Genomic DNA, 18621 nt, shown 5'->3' with positions numbered 1-18621 from the left:
AGACTCTGGTGTTCTGATAATAATAAATATGTTAACTGATATGCATAGAGACTAAATGATTCTCTCAGGGGACAAAACTCCTCCAAGTACCAGCCAGAATTTAAGCCAAACCTCCTAATTCTAATATTTAGAGTATTTTTATATTAAAGACCATTTTTCCTTTAGATTCCTGAGTTTGCACCATCGAGCAGCCCCAGCTAGTGTAGGCAGTTTGTTTGAACCTGTACTTAGAATAATACCCTTGAAGGTGCATGTAGCATGCTGCCTGAGGTTTAATTTAACCTGGTAGGGAGGGGTGATTCGAATGAGGCTCGTGCGTAATACAGCTAATCTAGTCTTCATGTTAATTTCTCTCAGCTGTGACTAGCGTGCCTCGGACGGGCCTCGGAGCTGTGTTCTGGAATATGGCATAGCATGACTTTTTCCTGTTAAAGTTTTGGAATCCTGTTGCCCAATGCTGTTTTTCTGGTTTGAAGCAGTTAGTGATAGAACCAGGGCTGATGGGGTGTAACTACCCTGCCTCACTCCTTTCGGAGCCTCTGTGCCCACGGCTACTTAGGGAGACTGGGATTGATAAGCTTCTTGGGAGTCACATTGCCTGGGAACGTTCAGAGTGTGTGTCCCCAGGTGGCCAGTCAGTGGGTCGCAAACCCCGAGGAAGGCGTCCTTGAAAACCATGTTTAGAAGAGTTGTTAAATGGGGATTTGGGAGAGTGAGTCAAGAGACTTGTAGCATGTTTCGACTGCTACCAACAAGACTGGACAGGAGAAGTCTCTATTTGGAGATAATATAATTGATGTCCTAGGAAAGGGGCTTAAACATGGGTTTAGTGGCACCCATGTGCGTATGGAATCGGTCAATGATGCCTTGGATCATGATCCCGTTTGTGGAATTTCTCAAAGAAAGAGTCCTCTTGGGAGAGTCGTCTTTGTCCTCTGTAACCGCGCGCGCTGTGCCGGCCTCTTGGGCTGGTGGCTGCAGGATTTGGGACCCAGACAGCTACACGCGGGGCTTTCTGTTCGTTCTTACGCCCGGGCCTTGTTCCTCCTCTGGTCCAGACAAAGGTGTTGTATTTGTTTATTGAACTGTCGTTACTTCACAACATGTGCCTTATATTTTGGAATTTCGGATTTCTCTCTCCTGGTGACTGAGAATGTTTGCTGTCAGCTACATGATAGGGTGGGCAGTTCCTACCCTTGAATTGGGAAGTTGTTGGACTTTGAAGTTGGATCTGAAAATACAGCTGTTTTAATGTTTTGAGAGAAGGGCAGGTGACACATCCCTGCACCTTGGGGAAGGTGGTGGAAAGGCCCGTGCTCCCTGGAGCCTGTAAGAGGGGACTTGAGCACAGGCCTCTGGGCCACCTCCCCACAGTCCTCCCCTCCTGAGATGGTCTTTTTAGCCCCTTTCTCCCCAGACCTAGGGGCAGACTCGTTTTCCTGCCTGATTGGTACCAGTGTGGGTAGTCTTTGAGCATTTCTCATGCTGCGCTTATAGCTGAATGTAGGGTAAGAAGCACCCAGCAACATAAAGCTCAGAGCTGACTCCAGGCTGCAGCCGTGGACCTTCACCCGCTGTATCACGATCCATACCATCTGGAGCAAGTGCCTACTTTCCTCAGCTGTTTCCTGACTTTACAATGTTGCTAGGCTTTGGGCTGGCTCCGCCACGCTGCTGAGCACTCAGGAGCAAGTCTCTTGGTGGACATACCCTTCTCTCGGGTGTGTACCTGGGGGTGGTTTGGCTGCTGAGATTTCTAAGAAGCTGCCAGCCCGTTTTTCAGAGTGGCTGTGCAGTCTTCCCCCTACCTCTCCCCCCGACCCCAGTGTGTGGGAGAACCCAGGTGCCCTGCACCCTTGCTGGCACAACTTTGCAGTTTGAATTTTCATCTCCGTCAAGTCTGATAATGCTCATTTTTTTCATGGCTCTTTCAGCATCTGTCTTTTATGGTGAAGTGTCTGTTCAGATCTTTTGCTCGTTTATTTATTGGGTTACTTGTTTTCTAAATTTTGAGAGTTCTTTGTATATTCCAGACACAGATCCTTTCTCAGATACGTGATTTGCAAATGCCATTTCCCATTCTTTGATTTTCCTTTCATTGTCCTAACAGTGTGTTTTGAAGAGCGGAAGTTTTGAATCTTGATGTTCAATGTATTATTTTTTCACAAATGCCCTTTCTCAGGTTGAGAAAGTCCCCTGAGTCTCCTGAGACCTTTTGGGAAATTAGAATTGAACGTTGGACTTTTTCAGATGCTTGTTCTGCATTTATGATTTTTTCTCTAGTCTTTTAATAGGATGAATTGCTTTTTTTTTTTTTAAAGTAAGTACTGTTAATATTTTTAACGGGACATTTAAAAAATACACAAAAGCAAATGAACCATCATAAACCCACCACTCAGCTTTCACTTATCCACCTTCTAACACCTGAACTTTTGTAGGGGAGGCAGTAGAGTGCTTTAAGGCCATCCCAGGTGTCATTTATTTTAACTGTAAATCTTTCATGAGTCTGATGTTCTGCGGACAGAATGACATCCAAGGGTGTAGTGAGGTGTGATAATTTATGAAAGTTTTAAGTGGTTAAATTCTTAAGACATTTTTCTTTGCATGTTCTACTGTAATAAAGCTCATGTCTATAACTACTAAATTCACTTTCATCTAAATACTGACTACCAGATTAAAAGAAGCAACATTTTGCTTGTTTGCTTGTTTTCATCTTGCTAATAAGCACATTTCGCCCTTTGGGGTCAGCCTCAATGGTAACAAGAATATTGTAAAACTTCATGTTTTAAATTGGTTTGCTGTATCATTCAGAGGATCACATGGACGTGAGTTGTGCTGTGTGTCTCCTGAGCCAGTGGTTCCAGGATTATAGAAACCAGGAGCTAGAGGGCAGGTTACGTGTTCATTCTTTTCATGTCAAGCGTGAAAAAGCGTAGACCCAGGCTCTTGCAGATAGAGATGGTGTGGAGGCAGACTTTGTTGTCTTTCAGTCGATAAGTCGTGTCCCACTCTTTTCAACCCCAGGGACTGCTTCGTGCCAGGCTCCCCTGTTCTTCACTGTCTCCCAGAGTTTGCTCAGATTCATGTCCATTGAGTCCATGATGCCGTCTAACCATCTCATCTTCTGTCGCCCCCTTCTCCTCTTACCTGGAATCTTTCCCAGCATCAGGGTCTTTTCCAGTGAGTCAGCTCTTCACATCAGATGGCCAGAGTATTGGAGCTTCAGCTACAATTCAGACCTTGTAGGTTTTAAAAGTTCTTTTCCTAAATATCATCTAACATAGCTCTAAATTTTTTTTTTTTTTTAAGTAGAGCTGATGAGCAATGTTGTGATAGTTTCAGGTGCTTAGCAAAGGGGCTCAGCCATACCTGTGTCCATTCTCCCCCAAACTCCCATCCCATCCAAGCTGCTTCATAGCACTGACATAGCTCTTTAACTTGCTGCAGGAGGGAAGTAGGAGAAATTTCTGGAGTTTGTTCATTTTTGGAATCACCATGGATTGTCATATTGTGTGTTGGGCATTGTGCTGTAACCTTGCTGATACTCCACCTGTGAGGTGTGTAGCCCCTTAAATTACTCACCACGGAAGTGGCACCTGATGAGGCTCATCTGAGCAGTTAAGTGATTTGCTCTGTCACCTGTCTTGACAGGGTTAGGTCCCCTCTAGAGCTGGCTGACAGTCTTTTTTTTTTCTTTGTCACAGGGCAATTGTATCTTGCTTTCAATCACCAAATGCCTTTTTTCTTTCTTTCTTTATTTTCAATGGAAGGATAATTAAAATATTGTGTTGGTTTCCGCTATACATCAGCATGGATCAGGCATGGGTATACATGTCCTCTCCCTCTTGAACCTCCTTCCCACCTCCTGCCCCGTCCCACCCCTCTAAGTTGTCACAGAGCACCTTTGAGTTCACTGAGTCATAGCAAATTCCCACTGGCTGTCTGTTTTACACGTGTTCATGTATGTGTTTCCATGCTACTCTCCATTCACCGCCCCCTCCCCATCTGCCTAAACCCCGACAGTCTTTATTATTGTGTTACTCCTTATTACTGTGCCTTTCCTGCCTGCCAGCTGTGACTTCCCTTCATTTATCACTAATTTAGGTCATCTGCCCTCCTGAAGGTTCTGGAGGATGTGAAGGTCATAGCATGTTCCAAGTATTTGGTGGGTAAACTCATTTGTGTCCAAGTAGCACCTGTCTGTCATGCGAATGTTGGAGGCACAGTATACCCTTTTTCTTTGTATTTTAACCCACTCGTGTGTAAGGGAGCCAGTCGTTGGAGCAGAGGTGGGAAGAGTGCTGTGTGATCCGATGTGTCTGGTTATCAAAGCAATCAGCCACACTCTTGTGGCTGGATTTATATTGAAATTTATATACAGCTTGGAAGTTGTATTCAGAGTCAGACTTGACATCTGTCAAGTTAGTTTTGGGTGGAAATAAAGTTCTAGACGCAAGTAGATTCAGCGCTTCATTTCTGGGGATTGGTGGCAGTCTGGCCCTGGATTAGCTCGACTTTTGCATTTGGATTACATACAGAACGAAAGTATCACTAACTGAGCAATTGGGTTAGCACGACTGCAGGTGACACGTCTGCTCGTGGAGGAACAAACTCCCCATCTATAATGCATGCGAGTCCATGCCTGCGAGCGCTCCGAGTGTCGCATCGCTGACCCGCAGATGCCGCACAGACAACGAGGTCTTGGTACCTAATTGCAGAGCAGGCAGACACACCCCTGCTTCTTTTATGTGTGTACTTTAGGGAAATGTTTTTTGAAATATTCATAGATTGAACTTTGGCTCAGTGTTGTTGTTGAGTCATGTCCGACTCTTAGCGACCCCACGGACTGCAGCACCCCAGGCTTCCCTGTCCATCACTGTCTCCCGGAGCTTGCTCAAACTCATGTCCATTGAGTCGGTGATACCATCCAACCATCTCATCCTCTGTTGTCCCCTTCTCCTCCTGCCTTCAGTCTTTCCCAGCATAGGGTCTTTTCCAGAGAGTCGGCTCTTCACATCATGTGGCCAAAGTATTGGAGCTTCAGCATCATTCCTTCCAGTCGATATTCAGGGTTGATTTTAGCACATTATTCCAGCTTAAATTCAATTGTTAAATTAAATATGCTCTAGGACAGATTTATTCTTAGGAGTAAAGATCATTTCTAAGAACTTTAATATTCGAAGAAAAGATTTCTGATAAGCATTATATTGTCAGAAATTGATACTGGATATAGCAGGTGCTCAAGGAGCTACATCTGGAGCCTTTAATTCTTCACCCATTGCAGTGCGCCCCCACACTGCAGGACTTAAGTATACACTTGCCGAGATAAATCGTGATTTTTCTGGTCCAGCCGAATAAGGCTGTAAACCTGACTTGCAGTAAAATAATGAACTGATTTATTTTTAAATCAATTACTTGTTACTTTGAGAACTTTCAGATTTACACAAAGGTTGCACAGGTGTCATAGTTAATTCCTCAAACTCTTCACCTCTATTCGGCATTGTTACCATTTTGGCAATTTGCTCTTTTTCTCTCTACAGTTGTAATTAGACACACAACTGTAATATATACTTAATCTTCTTTGTTGCGCCTTTTAAGATGAAGTTGTCTCAGTTCAGTTCAATCGTTCAGTCATGTCCGACTCTGTGACCCCATGAATCGCAGCACGCCAGGCCTCCCTGTCCATCACCAACTCCCAGAGTTCACCCATGTCTAGACCTGATCATTAGGCTGTATCTCCTGAGAGTAAGGCCAGGCTCCTCTGACAGCAAGTTCAGAAAGAGTAACTTTGACACTGATCAGTTATGTAATATGTAGTTCATTGTCAGATCTCACCAGTGGTCCAATAATATCAATTATAGCAACTGTCTTGCCTTCCAGGCCCCTGCACTGCATTTAGTTGTCTTGTCTCTTTAATTTGGAAAAAGTTCTCAGCCTTTATCATTCATTATAGCGAGTTTTGAGGAGTCAACTTGGTTTTAATGTTTCCTCGTGATTTAATTCAGGTTTTGCTTGCTTCTTCCTCCCTCCCTCCCTTTCCAGGGATGCTATGTAAGTAATTCCCTTGTTTTCCCAGTGCTTGTCTCAGAAAGCACCCAATGTCAGTTCTCTGTTCTCGGTTAAAGTGTGGTGCCTGCCAGCTTTCTCTACTTTAAGATTCTTTCTTTTTCCTTCTGTTGTTAGTAAGGGCAGTGATTTGACTCCAGGGGATTTTCCATCCCCAGGCAAGCCTTACACACCTCTTGGCATTAGTGTGTGTTGGTGACTCTCACCTGAATCAGTTTCCTCGCTGGCTTTCTGCTTTTCAGAAGATTTTGCCCTTCCTCTCTGTTTGTAGGTTTATTTGTTAAAATGTGTAAAACCCTAAATGTTAAGGTAGTTCTTATAAAAATGATTAAATCTGTATGGTTTGTCTTATCTTCCATTTTCTGATATAAAGGACTTGGGAAACAACAAAATTGGGCAAGTTTATCGTGGCCTTAGCATTATCAAGGGGAAGATGGAAGGTGAACAGTTACGAGTGAACAGGCATTCTTCAGGAGCAGGAGACTCCATTGTCTGGGTTTGTTTGTTAATAAAAAGATTAGCAAACAGGCTTTGTCTTCTGGGACTTTATCTGTGTTTGGTTTGGAGGGCGAAAGGAAAGAAGAAGAAAATGAAACACTGCGACTGCTGGTGGAGCAAAGCACCGGCCCCCCCCAAGAATGGGGGCAGTTCATGGGAGGAAAAGATCTTTATCAGAAGTAGGAAGTACTTCCTGGATGGTATTTGTGAGTAGGTGAGTTTCAACTGCAATGAGGAAAAAGAGGGCAGACCAGGAGCAGCTTGGTACGGTAGAGCTTGCGGCACCTGCAGAAAAGAGCCCCCAGCGTGGGCTGTGGGGGGGTGGGGTGCATCCAGGTGGGTGGGGGAGGGGAGGCCGGGTAGCCTGGTTAGAATGAGGAGGCGAGTAGACAGTTGACTATTGTGATGGTAGAGGGCAGTGGTCTTCACACTTAACTACTGGATATCTTCTAAAAATAATTTAGAAAACTCACATTTTTTAAGTTTAAAAGTATTTTCAAAATGAAACTGTCATATCACTGTTAAAAATGGAATTTAAATAATATAGCACATATATACACTATTAGCCATTTTCAAAAGTCTAAGAATAAATTCTTCAAATTGCGGATTTTCCATTGTTCTTTGATCTATTTCCTTAACAAAATTTTACCTTAATATATTTTTATGCTTGAAAGTTTTATTGATTACTCTGTCACTTATTTTTGGCACCAAAGATATAAGGAAAAATAGAAATTTTTAATTTCCTGTGGGCATAAAAATCTTTAAAACTTTGTTTTTGTTATTATTATTAATACTCAGTTGATCCACCAGAATGTATTACAAATTATAATAAACACTTGGTAAACAAAATTGAATAAGCGTCTCAATAAAGTGGAGCTTTTAAAAAATAACTTATGTATTCATGGGTGAATATAATTTATTGCTCAAATGAGACTATTTAGCATGAGTTTTACTTTTGATTTTCAGAGCTGTAAGCACAGAGAAATTTTGTTGATGTAGATAAGTGGATGGAAAGAGCTTTGCTAGTAGTGCCACTAATTTTCTTGAATTTCTCCCAACTTACATGTCAAAAATCTGAAAATTATTTTTAATGAGCTATCAATCATTGTGGAACAAATACCTGACTTGTGAAAGTAGGTATTACAGCCTTCAGAGAGGTGGTATCTTAACGCTTTTGTCCATGTGTCAGAGGGTCCCTGTGCTGTGCAGTGGAGGGTTTTTGCTCAGGGGCCATGCAGTCTTGAGCTCAGGGAGGTGGGAGATTGTGGATGGGAACACCTTGGGTCCACACCCTTGGTGCATGTCTGTGGTGGAGCATTCCTGGAAATAGGTCTGGAATAGCCCTTAAAGTCACCCGCTTGACTTACTCGTTGGGAAAGGTTCATGTACCTCGCGTGTGCGTGTGCTCAGTAGCTTCAGGCATGTCCCACTCTTTGTGACCACACGGACTGTAGCCTGCCAGGCTCCTCTGTCCGTGGGATTCTCCAGGCAAGAATACTGGAGTGGGTTGCCATTTCCTTCTCCAGGGGATCTTCCCAACCCAGGGATCAAAACCATGTCTCTTAAGTCTGCTGCATGGACGGAGGAGCCTGGAAGCAACTTCACTTTCACTTTTCACTTTCATGCATTGGAGAAGGAAATGGCAACCCACTCCAGTGTTCTTGCCTGGAGAATCCCAGGGACGGGGGAGCCAGGTGGGCTGCCATCTATGGGGTTGCACAGAGTCGGACACAACTGAAGCAACTTACCAGCAGCAGCAGCAGCGACCAATTAAATAACGGGGGCAAGAAAAGGGCTTTGAAAAGTACCTGCAGGCCTCATGCCTGAGAACTCAGTTTCCTGGGGAAGTGATGGTCATTAGAGAGTCTGCAGGAGAAACTGATTTTTTATAAGACTAATTTGGACAGTTGGGTTTTCAGAAAACACATGACATGGATGCAGAGACCCTGAAGGACCTGCAGCCCTGGACGTGGGGATCAGAGCAGGAGAACGTTGGGGTCCTCTGCATTGCGAGTGTGGTTGAAGCTGGGGGTTATCCAGCGGAGGAGAGGCGTGTGTGTGAACAGCATCCATATGAGGACAGAGTTGGGGGAGAGAAACCACCTACACAAAAGGTTGTGAAAGAAGCAAGGATGGTCTAGAAAGGTGGGAAATACTCAAGATGGAGTACGTACTCCCAGAGAATCCAGGAACTAGAGAGGAGGCTGTCGGGATGAGGGATGTTGAGTTCTGCCCCCAGGCCGCAGGTGGGAGGCCTCGCACCAAGGCCACAGAATCGGAGCCCAGAAGCAAGGTCACCTTCAAGCTGGCTGAGCCCCTTTGTAACTGTTGCCAAAAGCCCCTGATGATCACCAGCAAGCTTCCTGACTCCCAGCTAGGCAAAGATGCCCACTCCAGTGAACAGCCTACAGTGCCCAACCAATCATCTAACGCCAGCCTTCCAGCAGGGATTTTCTGTGTCTTCAGGCTCTGGTGCTCTTGGAATACCCTGCCCTTGGGAGAGACATGACGAGCTCTGCTTCTTTCCAAATGAAAAAGATGGTTTTAATTAACAATTGATCTTTTAAAATCACATTTAAATCACTTATTCATATAGTTATGTCCACTGCTCAAAGGACGTAATGGTTGAATTTAACTATGTTGTTGCTTAGAAAATCTCAAAGGCAGGTTTTCCAGCCAAGTAGGAAGATTTTGCAAACTCTTTGAAATGCAGAAGGCCAGGTTGATCTGGGCCCCTCCTCTTCCTCCCGCCTCACTTCTGTGTGAACCCTGTGCCCTGAACGTCTTCTCATCTGTCTTGATGTGACTTGGTTTTCCTTGATACCCTGTCCCTAGGCTTCTTGGCTTAGGACACTCTTCCACCGTCTGTCCTGCGGGGCAGCCCCGTGTCCTCCCAGGACTGTGGGCTGTGAGGCCTTCTCTTGCTCTCCGGGCACACCTAGCCGTGTAAGGTGAAGAGCACGTTGTGTGTGTGCTCTTTGGAGCATGTTTGTGTTTGTGTCTGTGCATGCCTATATATACATGTGTGCTCATAGACACTTCTGTGTGTACACACTCTGTCTAGGTTTTGTATCAGTGTTCTCCGTTGAGTGCCTGACACTCACAGTAAACAGGAGACAGCGTCCTGCTTACTGGTTGAATGAGACGGGTGAAGACTTTTAAAACTCAGGGAAACCGTGCTGAGGTTGTCTCAGAAGCACGTGAATTGTAGGTTTGAGGGAATATTGATGTCCTAGCTTGACACTGTGTTAGGTGCGTGATAGATGTTATCTTTGTGTGTCTGAAAGACTTGACAACAAACACGTGTTTGTGTGAGGAAATGCAGCCAAGTTAATGAATGACCTGCACAAGTTCACAGGCAGAGTTCGCGAGGAGCAGGACCTGAGATTTGGACTCAGATTTGTCTTAACTTTAACGAGCCTCTGTCCTTGTCACGTCACTCTCGCTGTAACCATGTAGGGACCTCTCATCTTTACATTTCAAATGGGTCCAGCTTTTAAATTTTTACATTTTAAGACATCGTTTTCCTTGAATTTAAAATGGCTGGAAGTTGGGGTGTTGGTTCCTGTGGTTCTGAGTTTCTGCTGGTGCCCAAGTGGGGTTGGAGCGGACCTTCCTGACCTGCAGGGGTGTCAACGGCCACCTCTGCTGTGTGGCCCCTTAGTTTCACACAAGGGGAGGGATTCACTTTTATAAGTAACAAGATGAAGGCCCTTGTCTTAGCATTTCTTTCTCTTGTTCCCCTTTCCTGGATGTTCTCTTTATTTACACTGTAACACATTTGATTCTGGTCTGATTTGAACTAGAAGAATCTGTTGACTCTGACTTGAGGCAAGATGCACTAACCCTTAAGGACAGGGCTTCAGTCCATATCCCAGGTTTCTCTTCCCGTAAGGAATTCTGGTAAAATTCACTAAGAAACACAAGTTTTTGTTGACACTTGAATCATTTAGCTTCTTCATGGAAGCTTTTATTTTATAATTAAATATTAAATTTTGAGAAATGAAGGTTTCCTGCACAAGTGTAGGAATTCTGTCTCATGTTGACCATTCAGGTCATCTTCATTTTTCCTTTCCATGCTGGTCCCCTTTCAGCTACCCAGGATGGGTTTACAGGGGAAGAGGAGCCTTGGGATTTGGGGAGTATAGATACAATTTGAAAAAACATTTCAGAATGATCATTGTTTTCATTGCTTTTGAGTCATTTTGAAATTTCAAATGACATTAAAAGCCAACATGATTTTTTCACTTCGTCAGTGGAGGAAGTTGGATGTTTAAAGCAGTGAGCACTGTAAGGGGCTATTACTATGTAGTGTCCAAGAATCCAGAATCAAGTAAGTGTTCCAGAAAGGAGGGGCAGCCTTGGAGCACACATGTCAGGTGATGAAAGATCCTCCTCCTCTCCTGAGATGCTCCTTGCCTGTTTTGTCTGATGATAAAATAGCCACGCTGGCTTTCTTGTGCTGTGTCATGTTTTATGTCTTTTTTTCTTAATCCTTTTCTTTTCAATCCATGGGTTGAAATTTGGACTTTAAAAATACATTTCTGATAGACAGATTATAGTTGAGTAACACCTGTAGTTTTTACCTTGTTGCTAGTTTGCGATTCTCTACCTTTTGACTTATAATGTTTAGTCTATTTATAAGTAATGTAATTATTGATCTGATTGCGTATTTCTCTTCATGTCTTTTTTTCTCTGTTGCTCCTTTTGTGAGTTTCTTTGGGGATATTAACTCATTATTTTTTAGCGTTCTGTTTTAATTCCCAGTTGGCTTTCTAGCCATCCTTTCTTGGGCGTTTCACATTGGAATTGGAAATATTGGTCGCGCAGTTGTGTCTGACTCTTTGCAACTCCGTGGACTGTAGCCCACTAAGCTCCTGTGTCCCTGGAATTCTTCAGGCAAGAATACTGGAGTGGATAGCCATTCCTTTCTCCAGAGGATCTTCCCGACCCAGGGATTGAACCCAGGTTTCCTGCATTGGAGGCAGACTCTTACTGTCTGAGCCAGGACTCCTCAGGATTGTAATTTGCATTGTTAATCTACCATAATCTATTTAAATTAATGCACCGCTTTGCATAAGCTATTCACAGTCCTTGTAGCAGCATAGCTACGTTCACGCTCTGTGTTCTGTCTTTTTTATCTAGGATGTTACTGACTCTACCATCATTTATGCTGCAGGATTTCTCTTTTTTAGTGGTGACAGCTTTATTGATTATTTGTGTGCTTCTCCTACTTGTCACCTGTGGCAGGCATTTGCAGGATGGCTAGGTAAAGACTTAAGTATGCAGTCTGTAGCCACAGTAATTAGATCATTGCTGCCTCCATAAAGAGGAAATCCAGAGCCACTTAGTCCAGTCAGGAGTGGACGAGGAAGTCCTGACCCTGGAGAGGAAGTTCTGGCAGGGGGCGTCCACCAGTGCTGGCAGGAGGCTGCAGTGCTGGGGAGCGTATGTCTGCCCCAGCGCCCTGCTGGGGCACAGCACTCCCTTCCATGTAGAGACGAACCTCACCCACGATGTGAAGACAGACGGAAACACAAGTGGAGGCAGAATATGGTTTGTTACCCTCTTGGGATTTCTCAAATATAGTTGTTCAACAATCTGTGTTTAAGCCTGTTGGGGGTATTTATTAAAAACGATCGCTTCTGAGTCTCACTCCACACCTGCACAATCAGGGTCTGAATATGAGACATGGGGGGGGGTCTGCCTTTTAGGGTGAGTGCTCCAGGCTTGTCCTAAACACAGCCATGCGTGACTATCACTGTTCTGGCACTCTTCCCAACAGCCCCTGCCTTTTTAGGGACCAGAACCTGCAATGTTCATGTTTATCTTTAAGATTGACAGGTGTGCGACTGATGAAACAGTTTGGTCATAGTCATAGAATTCTAGAGCCTGCATAAAGGCACCTTCCAGGTCATGCCAGCCAACAATCCTAGAGGAGGAAACAGGCCAAATGATAGTGCCTGGGTGGTTTTACAACTGATTCATAACGCATGAGGTACTTTGCTGTAACTCGTAGATCAGAACAACCTGGTAAAATCTTTCTGTATGTAAGAAATTATTTTCATGTTAGGTGTTATTTTTAGTCCAGTTTGACAATTCTCTACCTTTTAATTGGGGGCGTTTAGAGTGTTTGCACTTACCATGATTACTGATACGGTTTGATTTTCCTCTCATATTGCTGTTTCCTGTTTGTCTTCCTTTCCTTCTCTTTTTCGTCTGAGTATTTTCTGTGATTCCATTTAATGGCCTTTATTGCCTTACTTGCTGTATGTTTCAGGTGGGGTTTTTGGTGTTTAGTAGCTGCTGCGAAGTTTATGATGAGTGTGCTCCTCTGACTCATTACCGTCAGTCTTCATGTATATGTATACAGTATACACTCTTTTTCTGCCTTCGTGCTGTTGTAATCTTATGTTTTGGGCTTCCCAGGTGGCTCAGTGCTAAAGACTGCCTGCCAGTGCTGCAGATGCAGGTGACCTGGGTTCAGCCCCTGGGTCAGGACGATCCCCTGAAGGAGGAAATGGCAGCCCACTCCAGTATTCTTGCCTGGAAAACTCTATGGACAGAGGAACCTGGTGGGCTACAGTCCGTGGGGTCACAAAAGAGTCAGACATAACTTAGCAACTGAGTACACACAGTCGTGTATTTTACTTCTGCACATATTATAAACTTCACAGTATATTTTTCTCTTTATTTTACAGTGCATAGTTTTGCCCTAAGCAATTATCTTTAAAGATTTTTTTTTTTTCAATAAGAAGAGGCGTTTGTGTTTGCCCACACATTCGCCGTTTCTGATGGTCTTCATTCCTTTGTGTAGGTTCCGATTTCCATCTGGGGTAATTTTCTTTTTGGTTCCAGGACTTCCAGTATTTCTTGTAAGTTTGCTGCTACTGATGTCTGTCAGCTTTTGTATGTCAGAAGAAGTCTTTGTTTCACCTTTACGTTCAGTTCAGTCGCTCAGTCGTGTCCAACTCTTTGCGACCCCATGAACCGTAGCGCGCCAGGCCTCCCTGTCCATCACCAACTCCCAGAGTTCACCCAAACCCATGTTCATCGAGTCGGCTATGCCATCCAGGCATCTCATCCTCTGTCGTCCCGTTCTCCTCCTGCCCCCAATCCCTCCAGCATCAGAGTCTTTTCAGATGAGTCAGCTCTTCGCATCAGGTAGCCAAAGTATTGGAGTTTCACCTTTAGCATCATTCCTTCCATTGAACACCCAGGACTGATCTCCTTTAGGATGGACTGGTTGGATCTCCTTGCTGTCCAAGGGACTCTCAAGAGTCTTCTCCAACACCACAGTTCAAAAGCATCAATTCTTTGGCACTCAGCTTTCTTCACAGTCCAACTCTCACATCCATACATGACCGCAGGAAAAACCATAGCCTTGACAGGATGGACCTTTGTTGGCAAAGTAACGTTTCTGCTTTTTAGTATGCTGTCTAGGTTGGTCACAAGTTTCCTTCCAAGGAGTAAGCGTCTTAATTTCCTGGCTGCAGTCACCGTATGCAGTGATTTTGGAGCCCAGAAAAATAAAGTCTGCCACTGTTTTCCACTGTTTCCCTATCTATTTGCCATGAAGTGATGGGACCAGATGCCATGATCTTCGTTTTCTGAATGTTGAGCTTTAAGCCAACTTTTTCACTTCTGTTCACTGGATCTGGAGGTGTAGGTTGGCGCTTCGCTTGCAGTCCCTTGCAGGCCTGCTCTGCTGCCTCTGGCTTGTGTTCTTCCTGGCGAGAAGGCTGCTGTAACTCTCGTCTTTGCTCTTCTCTGTACAGTGTGGGTTCTCTGGCTGCCTGGCAGGATTAACTCTGTCGGTGTCTGACCCTTCGTTTATTTACAGGTGGCAGTGGTCTGGTTGGGCGTGTGGGCTCTCAGGCCTGTGGGGTCACCCTTTTCTGGTCTCTCTGTCAGTTGGTCACACGACGGAGCCTCTGCGGCCTCTGACCCCTGTGCTTCTCGGGGCGGTTAGAATGCACCCATCGAAGGAGGAGAGGAGGCCCCTTGTCATCCGTGGCCTCCGACCCAGCTCCTCCTGTGGCTGTGTGCCCTCCAGACGCAGCGAGGGGCGGGTTGGCCTGTGCTGCCCGGGAGGCCCGGGTGCCTCTCCGTGCTCGGTGTGTGAGGACTGTTCTCATGTCTCTGATAGTTGGTCTGGATGACTGCAGCTCAGAGTCTGATGTGATTGTTGCACCTTCAGCCCTGGACTTCGTCTCGCAAGATGACATGCTGACGCCGCTGGGGAGACTGGACAAGTATGCTGCGAGTGAGAACGTGTTTAACAGGTGCGTGCATGTGCTTGCCCCTGGGGGAGGCGGGAGGGTGGCTTTTATTGCACGAATTTCAGTTCACAGAAGTACCCAGTTTAAACCAGGTGTCACTGCCACAGGCAGTGAGAGTCACCCAGCTTCACTACTGGTCACAGCTGTGGCCGCCTTTACACTCGTTACTCCTCCATCCTGTAAGAAAACGCATTCTTTCTTGGCTTTTTGGCAAAAAACAACTAAAAAACCCCACTACTTTTTTGCTGTTACGCATCATTTTGCCGTTCATGTGCAGTGGCTACTGAGTCGGTTATTCCTCCAGCAGGGGGCGGTGTGTCCCTGCCGTGGACCAGGTGGCTGGCTGTCGGGGCGGGACATGTGCTAACTCTCCCCAGTTGCAGTTTCTCCACCTGCAGCCCCCAGACCACCTGGGAAATTCTCATTTCCTCTGGGAAATTGAAAAGTTTTTCTAGCATCTTCTGAGTGCAGATGTATGAAACTCATTTAATCAAATATGTAAAGATAACATTTTATATATGAAAAATAATTATACTTTTCCCCTATCTGTGATAATTGAAGGTATTAATAGTTACTTGAAACAAATTTTCAGTGACCTTAGAAATTTGTCAGATAAAGGTGAAGCATTCTGGTAAATGTTCAGTCTCATCTTAATTAAAATAAAATCCATACCAGTATTTGTCACTTAGAAAATTGTCACTTAGAAAATGTGTTAAGAAAAACTTTTTAAATCCGTATGGATTCTGGCTTTTAAATTCTGAATACTAACTGTTGGGTGCCACTGACCAGGGTATAACCTTCTTCTGTGCAGACAGATGGTGGCCCGGAGTCTGCTGGACACGCTGAGGGAAGTGTGCGATGATGAGAGAGAGTGCGTTGCTGTTCTGGAAAGAATCAGCAGATTAGCTGATGACTCAGGTGTGTGTTTATGCAGAATAAGGTTTCTTTTATCAAATTTAAGTTTCTAAAACCTAATGAAAAACTTAAGTGTAACATGAGGTTTCTTGGAAATATTTCCTAACTAAATTATCTAACCCATGAGTAACAAGAAAATAAAAAACCTGTTACTAAGATCCAGACATTTTATATACCAGGCCCATTTAGTTTGACTTTGGAAATTTTTCAGAAGAATCTAAGAACATTGTTTTGCATCATGTACATTCATAATAACTATTTTATTACTGTAATAAAAACTAAACTCTTTTGAATAAGTAAAAAGGGATGAGTGGGCTGTAAAACTTTTTTGAAAAAAATGCATTCTTACTTAAAAAATGTTAATCATTTCATTGTAAAACTAAAGCTGTTTGTCTCTAAAGTGCAGTTAGGAGGAGAGTCTGCTTACGAGGTAAACTTGTTTTGAGACTTAGAATAGAGTTTACTACGTTTTTAAAAAATACTTTTCACTGAGGCAAAACATAGGTAAAATTTACCATTTTAACCTAATATTGCTTTGAGCATATTCCTATATTTGATTTTAGAAACAATTCAGAAATAAATGTTTTTTTTAAATCCATGATCTCTTTATTGAAATGGGTTATTTTTCCATTTCTATCAAACTTTCTGGCATGTCAGCATTCTCATCCTTTTATTTTTAGATGAGCTCATTTTTTAGTGAGCGTCTCTTTTTATGGAAATATGTTTACTATTCACATCAGCCGTAGATAGTTTTATTTTTCTGTAGGAAAAAAAGTGAGTAAGCTCACTAATATTCCATTATTATCTCATATGATGTTCTGTATAATTGCTCATGTATATGCCTGTTCCAAAGTGCTTTTAGGGAAGTGTCGTCAATTATTATTTTTACTAAGTTTATTTTTGATTTGGCAGAGATAAACAATTTAACTTAAAATTTTGGCATTGTTGCATTCCATTGTATTTATTCCTTTCTTAGTAGAGACCTAGATATTCTTGAAGGCAGAATTTGTATTTCTTCTGCCTGTTTACAAACTGCACTGCTATTTTTTAATATGTGAAAGTGAAAGTGTTAGTTGCTCAGTTGTATCTGACCCTTTGCAACCCCATGGATTGGAGCCCGCCAGGCTCCTCTGTTCATGGGATTTCACAGGCAAGAATACTGGAGTGGATAGCCATTCCCTTCTCCTGTATGTGTTCTAAAATGTATCTCAAGTTGTTGAGTTCCTGATAAATATCTCTATTGACATTTATACTTTGGATATGTGTAAACAGTACATACGCTATGCCAGGTTCTAGGTTGAATGTCAGAGCCATTACCAAGATAAATAAGAATTCCTGCCATCAAATTAACAGTTGAGTGAGTGCAGCCGACATACTATCAGTAAGCCGTAACAGGGAGGATCGGGGCTGGCTTCAGACAGCTGGAGGCATCTGAACTGGGTCTGATGGCACAGAGGGGAGAAGAAAGGAGAGGTGTAGGGGCCTGGGGAGCTTAGGACACTGGCCCATTTGGTTAACAGTGGGTTTACTAGTCCTGCAGTTTAGAAAAACTAGGCTTAAGCGAGGGGGCTGAGGGCTAGATTGTAAAGATTTATACTGTTCTGGGTCTGAGAGTTCACACCGCTTGTGATTTGAAACAGTAATGCAGAGAGCCTTGACTTGAGGAGAAGCTGGGTTGGCAGGAAGGCCTGCTGGGCAGCTCCTCTGACTGTTAGGAGTCATCTGGGAGCAGTGTCAGGGCCAGAGGGTTGTCAGAGCCACGCCGTCGCAGCCTCCTTGAGTTTGAGGTTTCTAGTCTCTCTGTCAGATATCAGGAAGTTTTGGTCTTAATATTTTTAATGTTACGTTTCCTCCATCTCAGACTCCTATATTTTTTTAAGTTTTCTTTTGTCTAAGTAGATGTTTTATTGTTAATGTTGTTCAATTGCTCAGTCGTGTCTGGCTCTTTACGACCCCATAGACTGCAGCATGCCAGGCTTCCCTGTTCTTCACCATCTCCCAGAGCTTGCTCAAACTCATGTCTGTTGAGTCAGTGATGTCCTCCAACCATCTCATCCTCTGTCATCCCTTTCTCCTGCCCTCAATCTTTCCCAGCATCAGGGTCTTTTCTAATGACTCATTTCTTCGCATCACGTGGCCAAAGTATTGAAGCTTCAGCATCAGTCCTTCCAATGAATATTCAGGACTGATTTCCTTTAGGATGGACTGGTTGGATCTTCTTGCAGTCCAAGGGACTCTCAAGAGTCTTCTCCAACACCACAGTTCAAAAGCATCAATTCTTCAGTGCTCAGCTTTCTTCATAGTCCACCTCTCACATCCGTACATGACTACTGGAAAAACCATAGCTTTGACTCTATGGACCTTTGTCGGCAAAATGTTTTATACATTTTATACGTGGTTTAAAATACAGAACTCCTGTTAGATACATCTTTTGTCCATAATGAAGTCTTTGTAAGGTGAAATTAGCTGGTCTTAGTTTGGGGGTTTTATTTGCCTTGAAGGGCTTCACCTGAAGTTGAACAGTTCTATGAGAAATGCTGGACTGGAAGAAACACAAGCTGGAATCAAGATTGCCGGGAGAAATATCAATAGCCTCAATATCAATAACCTCAGATATGCAGATGACACCACCTTTATGGCAGAAAGTGAAGAGGAACTGAAAAGCCTCTTGTTGAAAGTAAAAGAGGAGAGTGAAAAAGTTGGCTTAAAGCTCAACATTCAGAAAACGAAGATCATGGCATCCAGTCCTATTACTTCATGGGAAATAGATGGGGAAACAGTGGAAACAGTGTCAGACTTTATGTTTTTGGGCTCCAAAATCACTGCATATGGTGATTGCAGCCAGGAAATTAAAAGATGC

At 43.7% G+C, this 18621-nt stretch overlaps 1 protein-coding gene across 3 annotated transcripts in view; it reads left to right on the top strand.

The window, feature by feature from the left end:
* Window positions 1–18621, top strand: part of PPP4R1 (protein phosphatase 4 regulatory subunit 1) — a 48725-nt gene that overhangs the window by 3417 nt on the left and 26687 nt on the right. For 2 of the 3 annotated variants that reach the window (XM_068993618.1, XM_068993617.1), the window contains exons 3-4: window positions 14714–14849; window positions 15658–15764. In XM_068993618.1, the coding sequence (XP_068849719.1) occupies window positions 14714–14849; window positions 15658–15764 (243 nt within the window). The remainder of the gene's footprint in view (window positions 1–14713; window positions 14850–15657; window positions 15765–18621) is intronic. The other variant, XM_068993619.1, reaches the window with a different exon arrangement.

This window comes from Capricornis sumatraensis, chromosome 21 (assembly GCF_032405125.1).
Source record: "Capricornis sumatraensis isolate serow.1 chromosome 21, serow.2, whole genome shotgun sequence".
NCBI lineage: Eukaryota > Metazoa > Chordata > Mammalia > Artiodactyla > Bovidae > Capricornis > Capricornis sumatraensis.
The sequence above is the reverse complement of the archived record's forward strand: the minus strand, read 5'-3'. Positions and strand labels throughout refer to the sequence as shown.